This window comes from Podarcis muralis, chromosome 1 (genome assembly GCF_964188315.1).
Source record: "Podarcis muralis chromosome 1, rPodMur119.hap1.1, whole genome shotgun sequence".
NCBI lineage: Eukaryota > Metazoa > Chordata > Lepidosauria > Squamata > Lacertidae > Podarcis > Podarcis muralis.
The window spans coordinates 22164588-22184787 of record NC_135655.1 but is presented as its reverse complement, the minus strand read 5'-3'; the positions used below and the strand labels follow the sequence as shown (position 1 = coordinate 22184787).

The 20200-nt window shown below is 46.7% G+C and overlaps 1 protein-coding gene across 1 annotated transcript in view; it reads right to left on the bottom strand.

Annotated features, from left to right (window-relative positions):
- Window positions 1-6360, bottom strand: part of ITPK1 (inositol-tetrakisphosphate 1-kinase) — a 124536-nt gene extending 118176 nt beyond the window's left edge. Inside the window, exon 1 of the mRNA XM_028717223.2 lies at window positions 5222-6360. Within this exon, the coding sequence (XP_028573056.1) occupies window positions 5222-5316 (95 nt within the window). The 5' untranslated portion in view covers window positions 5317-6360. The remainder of the gene's footprint in view (window positions 1-5221) is intronic.
- Between the last annotated feature and the right edge of the window lie 13840 nt (window positions 6361-20200).

The window sequence follows — 20200 nt, the reverse complement described above, 5'->3', positions numbered from 1 at the left end:
AAATCATAGAACTTTAAAATCTTAAACTTATAATGTTTATTTATAAAGAAGACTTGTATACCGCAACATCATTCTTTTAGAAAAATCAAACATGTTCATAACCACGCAAACATACAATAAAAGCCACATACAAAATATCAAAAAATCATCAGCCAATTTTTTTTTTTTACAGAAGATGCTCTCTCAATTGTCTGCGTACACCTGGCAGCATAGAAATGTTTTTAGCAAAGGTTTAAAAGTTAAAACAAATGGTGCCCGATGAATCCCTACTGGATAATCAATAATATACAGAACAAATGACCAACACTGCATCAGATCAATTCTCTAAAAAAGCTTGGCAAAGAAATAAATAAAAACAGAGGGTAGACTATTCAAAAGCCATGGTGGGAACTTTTCCAGCTGAAGAGTGGGATATAGATGCTTTGGGGGGGGACGGGACAGAAGTCCAACTTTGGTTCCTTATGCTCAATTGACAAAAGAAAACTGAATCTCTCTATAAAGAAAAACATAACAACACTCCAAAAGTACAGCCATCATCCTCACGGAGCAATCAGTCAGTGCATCTGGCTGTTTACCAGAAGACTGCTGGTTCAAGCCCATCCAGAGACAGATGTAGGCAGGATTCCTGAATTGCAAGGGGGTTGGACTAGATGACCCCCAGGATCCCTTCCAACTCTACGATTCTATCAAATCAGAACCGGAAGCTGCAATTGACAGGCTGCAAAAAATATTCCTACTGGCTGTTCCCCCTTTTCTGCGAGAAGAGGGCCAAAACACACGATCATCCTCCATATGGTTGGCTGCTCCCCCAATCCCCTCGATTTCTCCTCTCATCCAGTTCATCCAGATTGATTGCCATGACGACAAGTCATGATTTGTGCATGTCAAAGACACTGCGAGCTTGCACTTGGGAATGCAACAGTTGGCTATGCTGCAGTTTTGCAGAGAATATTTACCAAAACACATTTGCAATAAATAAAAAATTCAGTGTAGACATGTGCATGTTATACTTCTGCAAAGATTTGCAAAGAGTAGAGTATTAATCAAAGAGGTTCATACGACCTCGTTGAGAAGTTTCCCAAACTGTGTATCAAAATTGCCTTCATTATTATTTTTTAAAGAGCCTTCTCGGGTAACTTTTCCACGGTATGTTTAAGCTAGTGAGGCTGCTATCGTATTTCCATTTCGAGCTCTCTCTGTCCCTAAATTTTCAGGTGCTTGCGGGGGAAACACCAGAGTTGTCAGTAATGTTTTACTTACATAACACTTCCTGGTATGAAGAACTTGACTTTACAGTTCTTATCTCCGATCTTCCCTACTTAAGAGATAAAGAGACTGACAAAGCGGCCTGCTTGGTCCTGAGAATTTCGTGACTTCAGTAGGAATTTCAGGCTGGGCCTCCAACCAGGTCAGGAGGTATATATCCAATGCTAACATACCTTTCTTAGATTTTCTATTGCACATGTTTACAGAAACGAGCAAGGCTCAAAAGCACTTGTGACATCACACCTGAAAATGCTCTGCAGATGCAGATCGATCGTTCCTTCACAACCTAATGAAGGAGCATCTCCACCCCCATCATTCTACCTGGACACTGAGGTCCAGAACCGAGGGCCTTCTGGCGGTTCCCTCGCTGCGAAAAGCCAAGTTACAGGGAACCAGGCAGAGGGCCTTCTCAGTAGTGGCACCTGCCCTATGGAACACCCTCCCACCAGATGTCAAAGAGAACAACTACCACCAGACTTTTAGATGACATCTGAAGGCAGCCCTGTTTAGGGAAGCTTTTAATGTTTGATGCTTTACTGTTTTTTAATATTGTATTGGAAGCCGCCCAGAGTGGCTGGGAAAACCCAGCCAGATGGACGGGGTATAAATAAATTTTATTATTATTATTATTATTATTATTATTATTATTATTATTATTATTAACCTGCCCTGCTTCTCCTTCATAACAAGCTGGAACCCAAAAGCAGCCTGGGAAGAGGAGCTGGTGGTGACAGAAGTAATAGGGAATAAGGGACCATAAGAAGGAGTACTCATCAGCTTTGGGGAAGTAAGATGCAATGGAATCAGGAATCATGCTGAAGATGCAGGTGTTGGGTGCATTGGTCAACTTGTAGTAAGAAACATGGCTGTCTCTGAAGGTGGAGACAGAGCACAGCCATTATAGCTAGTTACATACTGTACTCATGACCCTAAAAGAACTGTGTTGATTGGCATTAGACTGGGCTTTCAAACCATGATTTGGAACCAAGGTTTTGACATGGATCTCCAAACCATGGTTTGGGGCCATCCTGGTTAAATCAAGCCATATTTAGCCAAAATATATATGTAACACTAAGCTACTGTTACAGCAAACTATGGAAGAGAGGCGGGGGGAGGGAATCATTCATAAGAGGGTGCACAGGAACCCACAGTGTGCTGCTCCCTGGTCACCAAACCATAGTTTGGAAATAAGGGACTGTGACATCTCAGCTGAGCAAAATAAGGGGTTCGTGCAATCACTCTCAATGCAAGTTACATGAGAACTGCTCAGAGACTGGAGAAAACCCCACCTACACCTTGAGGAGATTGTATGCTTTAATACAGGACATAGAAACATACTGGACAAATTCTAATAAATGGTCAAACTCAACTCATAATATATTCAGCAAGGGGGTGGGGCTAGAGGAGGTTTGCTATCTCCTCCAGCTAAAAAACAGGTGGGAATCGTGGAAGAATTCAGGCGGCCACAATGCAACTTTGCATCAAATCTACCATTAACTAGCAGCCGGGGTGCAGGGGTGCTCCAGCAATGTCTGAACTAGTAAATTATTTTCTCAGTAACAAAATACACGCACCCTGCCTATCTTATTAAGTGCAGGATTCCTGTTACTTTGAGTACAGATTCTAAAATTCCACTCTACCACTGCCTCCCCTTGTCATGCCTGCCCCTTGCTACTGTTTATTAGATGCAACCGGGGTTTAATCACTTTCCCATGTTACGGGGGCTAAACACATCATGGGAGTTTGCAGCACTCCTTCCAAAGTAGCCAGACCCACGGGCCTTGCTATATCCGGAAAGGGACGACTTTTCCCCAGTCTGCTCGCCATCGCGACAGGCCAATGGGGCTGGATATATACTGTCTATACTATTCAAACTTGTCTTGTGTTGCACTTGCTAAAAAGGCTAAGCACTATTACAAGCACCAGCCTCAAAGAGATGAAAGAACCAGATACTAGGTGGACCAAGAGTCTGCCTTGATATAAGGCAGCTTCCGGTGTTTTTAAGTCCACATCATGAAATGTTCACACTTAAAACAAATTAAAAAGGAAAGGAAAGTCTGAAATCCCGGAGAGCCCACAGCCTTCCCAATCTGGTGTCCTCCGGCTGTCTTAAACTACAAATCGCAAACATCCTTGACACTGCCCATTCTGGTTGGGGCTGACAAGAGTTGCAATCCAAAACATGCAGAACACTGGGTTGGTGCAGGCTAGCATAGACAGTACCAAACTAGCCGGACCAATGGTCTCATTCAGCACAAGGCAAGTATTTCTATGTTCTAGGACACGTCGAGTTGCGTAAGTAACCCAAAAGGCTTTCCTTCGACTTGGGAGGACATAAAATTCCTTTGGCATACCCTCATAGGGCACTCTGCTCACACAGCTAGGATCTGCTCAGGTTCCCAGATGCTCACATCTAGTTGAATATCTTCCCCTCCATAAACTTGTGATGCAGCAGGAGGGGGAACAACGGCGACTACCCCCAGCATTTTGCCAGGGCCTTGCAGAAAGCACTGAGGAAGTTCATGCATTGCATTTTGAGTCAAAAAGACTTGGAGATACTGCTTAGACAGTATAGTCAAACAGATGAAATCTCTCCCTTTTTCTTTCTTTTTTTGTTAAAGGAGCAAAGAAAGTACCCTTGGATTAGCAACACGGTCATACTGTTGTCTGGGTGTTTATGAATAAAGACTTGATTGTTCTCGCTTGCTTTTAACTTAAAATATTATCTGGAATATTTGATTTGGGGAATTCAGGTCAAGACAAGGGTAATAAGCAGCACAGAACAGTGGCTGAATAGAGCTGCAGCCACACATAACAGAAGTCATGGAAAACGGCCACCTTTGAAAAACAACTTCTTACAGCTGGCAAAAAATAAAATAAAATAGTGTTTAACCATTCAAGAAGTCTCCCAAATAGCCGTATGAAACCCCCCACTGTCTTCAGCGAGACCACTATATAACTCAACCTTGTGTTATATACCAAGACAATCGGCTCATTCATTTCTTCAGTTCTTAGTAGCACGAACCATTATGTTACCATTTTGGTTCTCAACCCAAAGCAAGAGTCTGTCTTGCTTTCCCCATTAATAAGTCCTAGAAGTCTTTGAACAGGAGCATGCAAATGGAGGTTTAATCGAACTCCCAAACAGCAAAGCGAAGAGAGACCCTGAAGTGCCTTTCACGTTCTTTAGGTTTCTCCAAAAAGGCTCTTGCAACGTTTAGGCCCATCTTGGCTTGGGAGAGAACCCTTTCCACGGCTTCACTTTCCAAGGGAGATGAGGCTGTCATTGCAAAAAGATGCTTGGTCCAGGAAGGCAAAACTGAGTGAGGCAGTCTATTAGTTCTTCAGATGTATGTGGCTCGCTCCATTAGAGAGCTTACCAACATTCTGTCATTTTTGCCTATTCCAGTGTTTAGGAAACTGCCTCGGTGGACCAGTTTACCAACGAGAGCATTTACGCCGCAGGAAATTCGCAAGGAACAACAAGCGTGGCTGCAACTTTCCTCAATATGTTATTCAGGAACCTTGCACATGTCTACATAATCCCCAAAGCCGCACATTATACCCCATCTGTTTTTGGTGAATCAGGAGAGGGGTGGTGGGGGTGGAGAGGAAGCCAAGCAAATTATAAGCTTTTCACATCATCATGGCTTTGGGCACTTTTCCTTTTTTTTTTTCACCTTGATCAGGGTGTTGTTATGATTTGTAAGGCTGGATTTCCCAACTGGCAATTACCGAGGTTCTAAGCCAAGCTGCACTGTGCAACTGCTCCTTCAATTTGCTCAGCAGACGATGATGATTAAGGAGCAAGAGGCCCGTCACATCCACATCCTCGGGAGAAGGGAGGGATGCTCAAGTGCCAAGTTAAAGAAGAGTCCCAGAGAAAAGGGAAAGGGAGGTTCTTTTGTCACAAACACACACATAGCATAATAAACCGCCGATCCTCGCTCCTTACCTGCAAAGCTCTGCGAACGCCTGGAAATTCAGCTTCTTGATTTTCTTCTCGCTCAGCCAATAGCCAACCCTTTTCCCTTTCAGAAACGTCTGCATCTTCCCTTCCACTTGCACCCCGGAGCAAGTTATTCTTTTGAAAAAAAGAAGAGGAGGAGGAGGAGGAGGAGGGTGCGTGCGCGTCGGGAAAGGCACCCCGTATGCAAAAAGAAAAAAGATGCAGGCACTCACTTGGAAATCTGCATATATCTCTCTATATGCACGCGCGTGTCTGTCTCTACAGGACACCCATTCAGTCTTTCTCGGGTGCCTGGGCACTCTGGAGGGGGAGGGGAAGGGCAGGTCTCTAAGCTTCCTGCTTCACATCTATTTGGGATTTCGCTCCTTTTAAGCAGCAGGACCCCTGGAGAGGGAGGCGGGGATGGCCAGGGAGGGAAATCTCTCAGCAGCCATCCGGAAACTTCGCCCCGCCAAAGGGCTTCTTGAAGGGCTCAGATCCTCCAGCAGCAGCAGCAAGCAGCAAGTTGGGTGCAACCCTTTTCTGCAGGCCCCTCGGCGGCGAGGCGAATCCCGGAAGGCTCCGAGGCGACGGGAAGAGCCTCTCCGGCTTCTCCTTCCTCCCCTGCCCGTTTTATAATGGAGCAGGCGCCGAGGCGGAGGCGGAGGCTAGCTGCTGCTTGCTTGCTTGCCGCCGCCTCCCGCCTCCCAGGAGCCGCGATGGCCCGAGGCGGCGGGAACCCGGAGCCTGGACGGGAAAGACCCGGGCGAAGCGGGCGAGTCTCCGGAGCCTCCTTGGTGCGCGGCTGCTTGCAAAGCCTTCTCCGCCTGCCCGCTATTCGCCGCCGCTTCCACTTCCTCCCGCGACGCCGGTCTCCTCCTCTCGCCGCCCCCGGCCAGCAGCGAAAGGTTGGGGGGCGCCGGGAGGACACGCCCTCAAGCGGGGGCTCAGCGGGGCCGGAGAGCCCGGGGACGCGGCCGGCCTCCGCAAGGGGAAACCAGCTCGCCTCGCTTCGGATCGACGTCGCCGGAGCCAAAGGGGGAAGGAGAAGGGGAAGGAAGGAAACGGGGCCCGGGAATCGACGGCGCCGGCAGGGGGCAGCGCTGCGCGGACAGCGGCGTGCCGCTTTCTCGGATGAAACCCCCGCGGAGGTCACCGGGGGCTGCTCGCCCGGCACGGGCAGACTTTTAAAAGAGACCCCGGTGCCTCCCCTCGCCGCCTCTGCGGAGGGTTCCTGTGTTCTTTGCCCCCACCCCGGGGTGGCGAGGGTGCCTCTGAGCTCGTGCAGAGCGGCTCTTCTTCTCCCACTGTGGCAGCACATGGCCATGGCCAGGGTTTATTTTATGGGGTGGGGGCAGGCTTTATGTTGGGGGGCAGAAGCGAGTTATCTCCTACCCTCCCACATTTCTCCGATGAAAATAGGGAGGTCCCATTCCATCATCATAATTTTATTATTTATACCCCACCCATCTGACTGGGTTGCCCCAGCCACTCTGGGCAGCGGCCAACATATATCAAAACATTAAACATTTTTTTAAAAAACAACACTTCCCTATACAGGGCTGCCTTCAGACAGCTTGTGGGTCAGATAACTCCATACCCTCCAACATTTCTTCTATAAAAATAGAAGGCCTAAGGAAAAGGGGACATTTCGGGATCAAATCAGAAACTGGGACAGCTTCTGTAAATCGAGGACTGTCCCTGGAAAATAGGAACACTTGGAGGGTCTTTTCTCTGCAACGCAGTTGGTCAATAATCAAGTATTTTCATTTATTTACTTGATTTGGGGGACCGCTGTTCCCCAACTCCCACCCCGCTACGCCATGTGACAGGAAGCAAGTTCAGATAGATTACATACAAACACACTCGCCCTGAGGGCCGTGAAGTACCATAGACTCACCCCAATTTTAGACAAACTATGTGCGGAGCATGAGACTCTTAATCTCAGGGCATGGGCATAGCCGGGGGCAAGTGCACCCCCTAACAAACGTCTCCCCCTCCAACAAAAATTCTGGCTATGACCAGGGTCGTGGGTTCAAGCCCCATGTAGGCAAAAAGATTCCTGCATTGTAGCAGCTTGGACAAGATGACCCCCGTGGTCCCTTCTATGATTCTTTGAGGTGCCTCCTCTTAATAAAATATATGTGTACCATTGACTCCCCCCAATTATAGACAAACCATGCCTCCTGGAAAGAGTAACTGGGGGGCAGGGTGCCAACTTGAATAAAATATTGGGGATCCCAGGTAAGCCCTGCCCCACATAATCACACACACACCATTTGAATGGCAGTGTCGATCAACTTGAGGGGAAGGAATGGCCTCAAATATTTTACAGGGAACTGCTACAGGGAAGCTGGCAGAGGGCCTTCTTGGTGGTGGCACCCACCCTGTGGAACCCCCTCCCATTGTTACCCTACAAAGGAGGTCTGGAAATAATGCTGGTCCTTTTTAGCCAAATAAAGACATGCAGTGTTGTGGAAAGAGCAGGCGAAGGTCAGTTGTGTATCAGAAACATGATCTGGGACAGAGGATGGGAGCATAGCTGTGCGTGTGCTGGGAGTTCTGACATACTTCCTGGGCCAGGACATTCACCTGGGTCCCAGGTCATGACACCCAGGTATCGCCATCAGATGTCAAACAGATAAACAACTATTTGGCTTATAGAAGACATCTGAAGGCAGCCCTGTTCAGGGAAGTTTTTAATTGTTGATGTTTTACTGTGTTTTTAATATTTTGCTGGGAGCCGCCCAGAGTGGGTGAGGCAACCCAGTCAGATGGGTGGCATATAAATATTATTATTATTATTAGGGTCCAAAGAGAACTTGGCCCCTAGGATTTGATGCTGAGGAGGTTCATTAAGAGGTCCAAGCACACACATACACACACCAGTTCCACACTGTCACAGCAGCTGCTTCTAAACATGTGCAGAGTGCAGAGCCAGTGCCAGACGTCAGCATCCTCAAGCACGTGCCACGGCCTACACATCAGCAATTGGGGGGGGGGGTACCAGTCCTTTTACCACTGCTGCCTGCTTGCTAATCTAGAGGGGGAGTGCAGTGGAATGGGCAACCTGCTTCTACCCACTAATTGCACTGGCTGTCAGTTTCCGGGCCCAATTCAAAATGCTGGTGCTGAACTATCAAGCCTTACACAACTCAGGACTTCCTCTCCCCATACAAAGTGACCTGAGACTCAGCTACATTGGCAAAGAAAAAACGCTTTATATGTGTTGTTTATGCATTCTAACAGTGTGACACCAGGTGGCGCTGTGGAGTTCCATGTTTTGCTTACCCAATTTCTCATACAAAGTTAGCAACACCTTTAACTTAAACGCTTCTTTGATGTGTCCAGCCCCAGCCCTAGGCCCTGCAATTGTCATCTGAGTACAGATGGAATGCTCTTCCCAGAGAGGCTCACCTGCCGCCATCATTACATGTCTGTAGGCATCGGGAGAAAATATTCCTCTTTACCCAGGTCTTCAACCATTCTATGACCTGTTCAATGTAGGGGGCAGAACCTGTTCTTATTTTTTTATTGTGGTTTTATTCTTATGCTGGGTAAATTATGTTCTCAATGTTGTACACTGTCCTGGGATCTTTAGAGAAAGGGTGGTATATAAATTGAATAAATAATAACATAATAATAATAATAATTTGCTCTTTCTCCAAGGCGGCGGTGGGGATTGGGCTGAGATGCAGCGGGAGTGCGGCAACGGACACACACACACACACACACACCTTTAAAAGTAGCATCCGAATCAGGCATGTACGGTAACTTTTTACAGGTCACATTCCTTGCAGACACCACGAGGCCAGAGGCAAATTTGGGCAATGAATGTGAATTTCACCTTTGTAAAATTCTCTCTCCTGCTTGCTGCTTTACTTCTAGCTTCTAGTTCACATCACATCCCAAAAATTCTACTCCAAACTCTGGCTTTGTCTGTTGAGGGAGGGGGCCAAGCCCATTTTTTTGTATTGCACCGAGCCCCTTTAATCCTTTGTTCTCTTAATGAAAGCTAGCCTGGCTTATAGTTTAACATTTACTGGATCCAGGATTTGGAAGGATCATCACACCCAAGCTTAACACCGCCAAACCGTAACAATATTTTATTATATTGTAAATAATAATAATAATTTAGTATTTGTACCCCACCCATCTGGCTGGGTCTCTCCATAAAGGTAAAGGGACCCCTGACCATTAGGTCCAGTCGCAGACGACTCTGGGGTTACGGCGTTCATCTCGCTTTATTGGCTGAGGGAGCAGGCATACAGCTTCCGGGCCATGTGGCCAGCATGACTAAGCCGCTTCTGGCGAACCAGAGCAGCGCACGGAAATGCCGTTTACCTTCCCTATTTATCTACTAGTACTTTGACGTGCTTTCGAACTGCTAGGTTGGCAGGAGCAGGGACTGAGCAACGGGAGCTCACCCCGTCGCGGGGATTCGAACCGCCAACCTTTTGATCGGCAAGTCCTAGGCTCTGTGGTTTAACCCACAGCGCCACCCGTGTCCCGGGTCTCCCCATAGGAAGCAATTAATAAATGAAATGATGGGGAAAGAGAGGGGGAGAGAGGTTTTCAACACCTCCTGACGAGAAGTAAGGCGGGGAAATGTCTTTGATCAGGTGCAGAGTTACTTTTATTACCCCATTCAGTCTTAAAATTATAGCCAATGCCAAGGTGTAACTATTAGTATGTAAAGCCCTCAACAGCTTGAGATCAGTTAAGTTGCAGGATCACTAACAGGTGCCACGTAATACTCGTTCCACACTTATAGAAAACAATCTGTCTGTGTGGCAGTACCCCACACTTTGGAACTCCCTGCCTATTGATATCAGACAGGTGCCTCTACTGTACTTTTTTCAGTGCCTGATTTAATTTTTTTTATATTATTATTTTCTGCCATCTGGCTGGGTTTCCACAGCCACTCTGATAGGCAAGCCTAAGCAGACACGTAGACATTTGCATGTTTTAATCTTATTTTAGTTACTGCTGATTTTAATCTTTTAACACATATTTTTGACTTGGGTTTTATCAACAATTTTCTTTGTTTTATTTTATTTTGTTAAATAAATAAAAAGAAAAGAAAAGAAAAGAAAGAAAGAAAGAAAGAAAGAAAGAAAGAAAGAAAGAAAGATGAGGAATAAGGGAAAATGCTATATTCTGTTTTTATTTAAAAAGAATATCTGTACTTGCTTTATTTTTAATTTGAATTTATTTTTCTCATTGTAATTCATGTAAACGCCTTGGAGATTTCCTTTTCTATTAAACAGTAGATACAAATACTGGTGAGAATAGCATATATCAGAGGTTTTCAACCTTTTTGAGTCTCATGGCTCCTTTGACCAAGTGCATTCTTTCTGCAGCTCCCCTGGGGGGAAATGTGCTCCGGAAGCCTCAGAAGGCCAGTTATGTCACCCCTTGCGTGCAAAGCTGGCAGCCCCTCACCCCTTTTCAAACACCCTCCCTTGTAAAGTGTTCGCTCAGCCCCCTCTCCTCTTCTCTGGCCAGCCCCAGAGGCACCATTTGCCTGGAGAGCTTGTAGCCAGGGCTGCTGCAACAAACAGCCACGCAAGCCTTTTGGAGGCAGAGATGCGATAAGGCATCAGAGGAGGGAGGGAAGGAAAGAGGGACAGAGGCCAGTGTTGCCTGTGGCAGCCCTGAGCATCATTCAAGGCACCCCTGGCATACATGCATAAAATTAGAGAACATTGCTTGCAAAAAATGTACACATTAGCGAAAAAAACATGTACAGCACAGTACAAAGAATGCTAAAATGCTAACAAATTTTCATGAGGATCTTCTGTAAACAAGATATCCAAACTGATGCAGGAATGTGGTGGACGTAGACTGGGAGAAGGAGAAACAGAGTGAAATTGAAATGGATAGATTTCTCCATAGCTGAGCATGTGCTCCTCTCATTTCCTCCTGCAGCCTGCTATTACACTTCCGGTGCCCCGCAGTGCCCTAGCAGGAAACAGATCCAAAGATGCTGAGTTAGGTGCTGCTGAGTCACAAAACTGGGTGTGACTCACTAAGCTGACAGTCTCTGGCTCCATTTCTTCCAGGAATGAAAGGGTACGAATGGGGAAAGTTGGTGGGAGGAAAGTGATGGAACATTGTGATAAGCCTCATGCATGTGGAAGGAGCCCTGGAGGTGCTGTTTGCATTAAGGGGAAAGTCAAGGAATACAGGACGTGAGTGGCAGCGGTTCACACAGAACTTCCCAAGGCAGGAGTGTGAAAATGCCATTGTGCTTTTTCTACAGGTGGTGCTTGGTGGCCAGGCTGCACCAACTAAAGAGGAGACACAAGAGGAGACACACTGAAATCAATGCAACTTAGGCCACATTCACACCATACCTTTCAAGCACTATAATAAAACACTTTGAATGGTCATGGCTACCTGCCCTGTTCCCCTCGCAGAGCTACACTTCTCAAGAGTTCCCTGTGAAGAGAGATTGATTGTTAAACCACTCTGGAAAGGGGAAAGAGGTTCTCCAAACCCAGATGCCAACTTTGCTGCCACATACACCCAGACAACACCATTACTGGCCCCAACAACATCACACATACCATCTCGGGACTATTTAATTGCTCATCGTCTAACATTGTGTATGCCATCAAATGCCAACAGTGTCCTTCAGCTCTCTATATTGGACAAACAGGCCAAACCTTACGCCAAAGAATTAACGGACATAAATCTGACATCAAGAATCACAAGACAGAGAAACCAGTAGGAGAACACTTCAATCTCCCAGGACATTCTATACAAGATCTCAAAGTAGCTGTTTTACTACAAAGGAATTTCAGAAATAGACTGGAAAGAGAAGCTGCTGAATTGCAACTCATTACCAAACTTAAAACCATGGAGAGACCTGGTCTGAACAAAGACATTGGATTCTTATCTCATTATACATGACAAAGCCATTTTTCACCTTCTCACCCCTTGCTTTTTCCTGTAAGACCTATTGCAGTCGTTAAGAGTCGTCAACAGGCTCATCTCAGCTATCTGCCAATCACCCATTCCCACCACCCTTCCCCACCTTCTCACTATATAGAAGGATCTGGCAACTTCTGTTTCAGTGTATCTGAAGAAGTGTGCATGCACACGAAAGCTCATACCAAGAACTAACTTAGTTGGTCTTTAAGGCGCTACTGGAAGGATTTTTTTTTTGTTTTTTTCTCCAAATACAGTGGTACCTCGAGTTACATACGCTTCGGGTTACATACGCTTCAGGTTACAGACTCTGCTAACCCAGAAATATTACCTCGGGTTAAGAACTCCGCTAACCCAGAAATAGTGCTTCAGGTTGAGAACTTTGCTTCAGGATGAGAACAGAAATCGTGCAGTGGCGGCGCAGCGGCAGCAGGAGGCCCATTTAGCTAAAGTGGTGCTTCAGGTTAAGAACAGTTTCAGGTTAAGAACAGACCTCCAGAACGAGTTAAGTTCTTAACCTGAGGTACCACTGTAACTCTCAGCACCAGGGCCGGCTCAAGACATTTTGGAACCTGAGGCAAACCACAAAATGGTGCTCCTCTCCCTGCCAGGGAAGAAGGGGCAAGTGAAAATCTACATCATGAACAAGGCAGGAATAAAAATCTGCATTGGGAACTGCTGCCCCTGTGCCTCCTGCCACCTGAAGCGTTGGGTGCACCTTGCCTCGTGGGTGAGCTGGCGCTGCTCAGCACCCTTAAACCACTGCTCCCAGAATTCTTTGGGGGAAGTCATGGCTGTTTAAAGCGACTGCATGGTGCTTTAAATGTAAAGCGTGAGTGTGGCCTAGTCAGGTTTGATAATAATAATAATAATACCCTGAGGCATAAAATCCAAATTTCATCTCCCTTACCCATAAATATAGCAATATTTTTAAAACATTAAAAATATAACAATAAATTATGTACAATTTACCACCTTTTAACAGCACACAAAATCTTACCTATATATGCCCACTCGACTGTACTAATCTGCCAAACTGGCACTGTTGCAGACGCCTCATAATACCTGTTCAGCCTTTTTAATAAAATGATCTGTTACTGGGGCAGCACCCACAATCTGGTACACCTGACTGTTGACGTCAGGCAGGCGCCTTCACTGTACTCTTTAAGGCACTTGCTAAAAACCTGTTGTCAGGAAACTGACATCGGAGCAGAGTAGAGAGGCTAGGCTCCCCAATGATGCCGGAGAGGGAACCAGTACAGGGGTAGAGAGGGCTTCCGCTGGGGAAGAAAGGCAAGGTGACACCAGGAAGAAAGAAGGGATTGAGAGCACTTCGGAGGGGAGGCTCCGAGACTCTTCAAGTGAGGTCAGTGAGGAGAGTGGAGGACCACCGGTGGGGACGCCCACTCTGCGCAGAAGGCTTCCGCGCAGAGAGGCGAGAAGGAGGCTGTCCGTGAAGGAATTTTTATGTTGGAAGAAGTTTAGGAAACGCCCACTGACGGATCCTGCCAGCGACTGAAGCAGTCGTGCCCAAGGGGGGCTGCTCAGCCGGGAAAAACGCAACCGCCTCACGCAGTTTGGAGCAGGTGGAGGTTACACACAAGGAACCCCAATTCCCATGATACCTGTGTAGGCAAGCCTATGTTGAAGGTTGACAAGTATTTTAATCTGGTTTTTAGCTTATCGTTGATTTTTTTTCTTTAAGGTTTTGAATGGTCGTTTTTAACTTCTTTTTTAACTGAAGATTTCATTGTTTAATTCTTTTTGGAAACCGCTTTAGAGGTTTCTGTTACAATCAAACAGTACATACATTTTGTGGGGAAAAACAAATAAGTAAATTCTGCTCCTGAGCTGGTGAACTTACGCAGCCTACCTCATAATGTGTACGGCTGCTGCCGCTGATGGCCAGGGCCAGCCAAATATCTTTTTCTGCCTGAGGCGAAGGACAAGACGTCTGTTCCCTGTTGCATGTACAGAAGCTGACTTCAGTGCTGATGACACCACAACTTGTCCACTACACTAAGCTAGCTTAAGAGGCAACAGGCAGACTATGCCGTTTGAGGCAGACACCACACACTACCTCATAGTAAGGCTGTTAGAATACTGAAATACTGTGTCCAGTTCTGAGCACCACAGTTTAAGAAGGATATTAACAATCTGGAACATGTGCAGAAGAGGACAACCAAGATGACCAAGAGTCTGGAAACCAAACCTTATGAGGAATGGTTGAAGGAACTGCGTATGTTCAGCCTGGAAAAGAGGAGACTAAGAGGAGATATGCTAGGCATCTTCAAATATCTTAAGGGCTGTCACATGGAAGAAGGAGCATGCTTGTTTTCTCCTGCTCTTGAGGGTAGGACTCAAGGCAATGGCTTCAAGTTACAAGAAAGGAGAATCCGACTAAACGTTCGGAAAAAACTTTCTGACAGCAAGAGCTGTTTGGCAGTGGAACAGACTCCCATGAGAGGTGATGGACTCTCCTTCCTTGGATGTTTTTAAGCAGAAGCTGGACAGCCATCTGTCATAGATGCTTTAGCTGAGATTCCTGCATTTCGGGGTTGGACTAGATGACTCTTGGGTCCCTTCCAACTCTAGGATTCTATGATTCTAAAGCAACAACAGCATGTGTCCAGGCATATGCGTCCAGTCTGGCAGGTAGTTTTTCTAAGAGATCTGCTACTGATATTGTGGTGATGAGGTCTGCACCGCATCCTGTGACTGCGATTCTCATTTTTCAGTACACCATTTCCTAGACATTTTCTCTCTCCCATGTGAAAACTTGTACGTAATGAGACAGAAACCTCCTTGCAGTTTGTCCGGACAGAAGTTGCCCCACCTTCCTAGCCATTCTTCTCTTTCCATTGCTGGAACATGTCTCAAAGTCCCATTGTGTACATGCCATGCAACCTCTTTGACCTCTGCATCCATTCCCTTTTAGCAAAAATCTCAACCTGGTGACTTAACTGTCCCTTTCCCCACACCCTTTTATATGGAGCTGTCTTAAATGCATCAGATAATGTATGGAGGTGCAGGCGAAACCGGGTAAACAACACACTGTTTAAGGGAACCACACTTGCAATTCTGCATAGAACAAATACTTGAATCTGTGAAAGACACCAGCGATCTGTGTCAGTGTAACAGCCATGAAGGTGCTTGGTAGGGAAGCGTCAATTGAGATCCTGGAAGGAAGGAGGTGGAGCTTGTTCTTCGGCCTGCTACTGTATTTATGGGCTCTTGTTACCCCTGTATAACACAAATTAAATTCATGTGTATGTCAGTGCTATTTTTCTAGAAAAAGAGGTGCTGGAACTCACCTTGAACACCTCCCTCGCTCTCTTAGAATGCCAATAGCACCCACCTGAGAGGTGTCAGAACTGAGTCCCGGCTGAAAGAAAAGCTCTGTGTATGGTTAGCTGGAAAGGGAACGGGGAACCATTCTTGTATGTCTGGTTTTATTTGTTTTAAATGTCTTATTTTATTTATTTGGAAGATTTCTATAACTTGCCACTTACTGGATAAAAGTGGTGTATGGAAAACTAAAGCAACAACAGACGACTAGAACAACCCACCCAATATTAGAAAAATACAGTTACACACGAATACTAGGCCTGGGCGATAGAAGGAGCAGACTGTGGTCCGGTTTCACTCAGTTCCTTCCTCCAGTGGGCGCTGCTAGCAGAGGGACTCAGGAGCTGCTGTGGTTTCAGGAGAGGGAGAAACAAGCTGTATTGGTGAGGTGCCAATACAGCTTGTTCCTCCCTCTCCATCTTTGAACTTCTCGACTGAGGAGTGTGCGGTTGTTGCCCTTACCTCAGTTGAGCAGTTAAAGGAGCCCCTAGAGAGGTACTGGGACACGGGTGGCTCTGTGGTCTAAACCACAGAGCCTAGGGCTTGCTGATCAGAAGGTCAGTGGTTCAAATCCCCATGATGGGGTGACCTCCCGTTGCTCGGTCCCAGCTCCTGCCTACCTAGCAGTTTGAAAGCACGTCAAAGTGCAAGTAGATAAATAGGTACCGTTCCAGCGGGAAGGTAAACGTGTTTCCGTGCGCTGCTCTGGTTCACCAGAAGCAGCTTAGTCATGCTGGCCACATGACCTGGAAGCTGTCTGCGGACAAACGCCGGCTCCCTCGGCCTACAGAGCAAGATGAGCACGCAACCCCAGAGTCGTCCACGACTCGACCTAACGGTCAGGGGTATCTTTAACTTTACCTTTAGCCTGGCACTGGCTCCCACAAGCCAGCAGCGGGGTGGGGGCTCTGTGAAACTGCTCAGCTGAGGGGAGCGCAGTTGCCACTCCCTGCAGCAAGCAGTTAAAGGAATCCCGATGCTCCACACGTGAGTGGCAAGAGCACTGGGGCTGTCTCAGCTGGAGGGGGGACGACACCTTCCCTCTCCCCAGCTGAGGAGGGCAAACAAGCCACATTGTCCCAGCCTGCAAGCCTGGGTGAAACCGCTTCAGCTCTTGAGGTGTGAGCTGAGCTCACCCAGTGTATCGCAGACACAGGCCAATGCATCTTGTTTCTTCAGCATTGTGGTATATCGCCAAACCGCAATGTTTGGCTGGCCGCGATGTTGAAAAGCTGATATCTCCCAGTCCTAATGAATACAAAGAAATATAAACCTATATCAACTCCTTCTCCTTCTGACACACCTCCCCATTCAGCTTGCACCCAGGACTCAACTCGGAGCCCCAAACAAGCTCACAGCTCTCCCACAAACATTGCACAAAGAGGAGGCTTTCTGGAAACTGCTGACATCACCCTAGTTGTTCAATCCAGGCTTGCTTTTTATAGGCAGGTGGATAATGCACCCTCCAGCTACACACAGCTGTGTCCCATTCAGCAGTCGGCTGCATTGTCCACAATAAGTTCCAGGTACAGGTTTGATGAGGAAGAGATACCCATCTACCCACAGTTCCTTCTACAACCTCTTCCTCTCCTCTAGCAGCTATGAGAATTGCCTAGCAGCTACATCCTTCAGGCTGCAGATCCTAAACCTGCCACTAGCTACGCCTGAGCTGCTGCAATGGGACTCAAGCTGTTTGCAAACAAGGAAGTGGCCCCTTGCTGAATTAGAGCAATGTTTGGAGTGGCTGACCGCAAAGTCTGCAAGCAAGAATTGTCTAATTTTCTCTGTGGACTCAAGAGTGTTAAAACAAATGGCTTATGCCTTCAGCTCTTTGGGGGGCTGAATTGTTTTGCATAGTTATGGTTTCAGCTAAAGGAAATGCGTTCACCTTAACCCCTCGCGAGTTTTGTTCCACCTAATCCCCAGAGGAGCCAGACAGGGAGAGGTTGCCCCAGGACAGCTGAAAAATAAAGCTGAACTGAAAAATAAAGAAGAGTGGCAGTTCAGACACACCCTAACTGTACTGCTGGTTTATCAGGAGCTCTCTGTATTGGAACCTGTTGTTTGCACTAACCTTACAAGGAAAACAATGTTATCAAATAAATGGCATGCCAATATAGTCTCTGAAAAAAGGAACAAGTTAGAAGACTTAATGCACATAGCTCTCCCACAGGGGGAACTGCACTGGCTGCTAGGTTGCCACCAAACTAACTTTAAAGTTTTGTTGTTAGCCTGTAAAGCGATATACACAACCCTAAACTATCACACCCAGCAGAGCCTTCTTTCGTTTAGGCCTGTCTGGAATGAAACTACTTGATGAATAGAGGGGTTAAATCCTGCTGCTTTACCGGCAGGCACCTGTTCCCTGTTCACCTGATTGACAATGGGGAAATAATTCAGGGGAAATAGCCTCACAGAACAAATTGGACTCCCCGGTTGTGTTAAAAACATATTTCTTAGCCCAGGCCTTCCACAGTCATTAGAACTACTGACTGGGCAGGGACATTACTAAAGGTAATCTTGGACATCTAAATTGCTCTCAGGGCTGAGGGAAGAAGAATGGCGGCTTCCTGGCTTTCCTCTCAGACTTCGTTCAACAGAGATCAGTTCCTTCTAAGCAAAGAAGAAACACCAAAGCAAATATATTGGATTAACTGTGGTTTCTTTAACTGTGCATGCGTAACTGATATGATGTAAGGGTCCAGGATGTGGCTGAAGAAATTCCGTGTAATTTTCCACTTTGGGACATGAAAAGAGGCCTATTAAGATGGCAGCAGGCTGATTTCTATTGCCTAATGCCTGAGAATCATCTAACAAAATCTCTCTTCCTCACCCCAGAAAGAAGATTGTACAGTTTAATGACTATGGATTAATTATGAGAACAATCAGAGGTTTGGGGCCAGGACTAAAAAGTGGGAAACAATCCGAAATAAACAATATCATCCTTCTGTGATGTGTAGCGATAATAAAAGCAGGTGTGTGTGGCAGGAGGAGATGCATAGAAGCATAGTTTTCCTATTTGAGGTTCCCAGATTCCTTTTCCTGCATCAAACTTTTTTTAAAAACCAACACTTTTAACAGAGAAATCTTATGACTTCGGTTGCTGAAAACTGTGGGAGGGGAGAGTGCTGTTGTGCTCAGGTCTTGCTCGAAGGTTTCACACAACATCAGTTATGCAACCCCCGAGTCAACGAGATAAGTAACTACATACAACCTTTAGAAGACACTTGGAGGCAGCCCTGTATAGTTTTTTTTAAATTGATTACAGTAATGTTTTATTATGTCTTCATCTATGTTGGAAGCCACCCCGAGTGGCTGGGGCAACCCTGTCAGATGGGTAGTATATAATAATAATAATAATAATAATAATAATAATAATAATAGAATAGGACATTCCTACTTTCATCAGAAAAAATGTTGGAGGGTGTGGGATGCCCACTGTTCTCAGAGTGACCGAGATGCCCATGGACCCGAGAACATCACTCTGCCCACCTGTGCTTTCCAGCAACTGCTATTCAGAGACATACTTCCTCCCAACAGGCAGCAGGCAAGGAGCGGTAGACTCGTAATCTGGGGAACCGGTTTCGCGTCTCCGCTCCTCCACATGCAGCTGCTGGGTGACCTTGGGCCAGTCACACTTCTTTGAAGTCTCTCAGCCCCACTCACCTCACAGAGTGTTTGTTGTGGGGGAGGAAGGGAAAGGAGAATGTTAGCAGCTTTGAGACTTCTTCTTCTTCTTCTTCTTCTTCTTCTTCTTCTTCTTCTTCTTCTTCTTCTTCTCCTCCTCCTCCTCCTCCTCCTCCTCCTCCTCCTCCTCCTTTCCTTTTTAACCAGGCCTTTTCTTAACCTGACTGACACCCTTTAAAAATGTGGCTCTTTTTTGGGGTGGGTGGGTGTGTTACTGGGTTATTGTTTTTATTTTTATTTTATATATTGGGATGCTTTCTGTGAACCGCCCTGAGACCTCCCGGTATAGGGCGGTATATAAATTAAATTAAATTAAAATCTATTAGCCCTTGGTAGCCTTATCCTCAATGAATCTGTCAAGTCCTCTTTTGAAACCATCATAACTTCTTCTTTTAGCAAATTCCATAGCCCTTTTGCCTTGTGAACAAGTACTTTATTTCCTGAACCTTCCAACCTTCAGCTTCATTGAATGTCCACAAATTCTAGTATTATGACAGGGAGAAAAACCTTTCTCAGTCCAGTGTGGTGTAGCGCAGTGTTTCCCAAATGTTTTTGGGCAACGGCACACCTGTTTACTAAAAAAAAATCTCGCGGCACACCACCATTAAAGCCCCGCCCCGTGACGTCAGCGCGCAGCGTCACGCCGGGAGGGACGCACAAAAGTGAAAGTTTTTTCCCTCCCCCTTGCTGGGGAACCTCCAAGCTTTGGGGGTGGGAGGAGGCAGCAGAGCGAGGGACTGAGGGACGGCGGCAACTGAGGCGGCGGCGGCTGAGGCAGAGCTGGGAAGGGGGTTTCCAGGGGACACGGCAGCTCCTCGAAAGGCTTCTCTCAGCTGCGCTCAATCCGCCTCGGAGAGGATTTCCCCTCCGGTCCCATGCGTTCGTTTGGGGCATCGCTCCGGCTGCTCCCTCTCCCGCTGCGCAGGAGCGATGCCTCTCTCTGGCTTTCCCTCCGCGCAGGCTGAGGGAGGGAGGGAGGGGCGCGTGTGACCCGTCTCTGCTGGGAGACCAAAC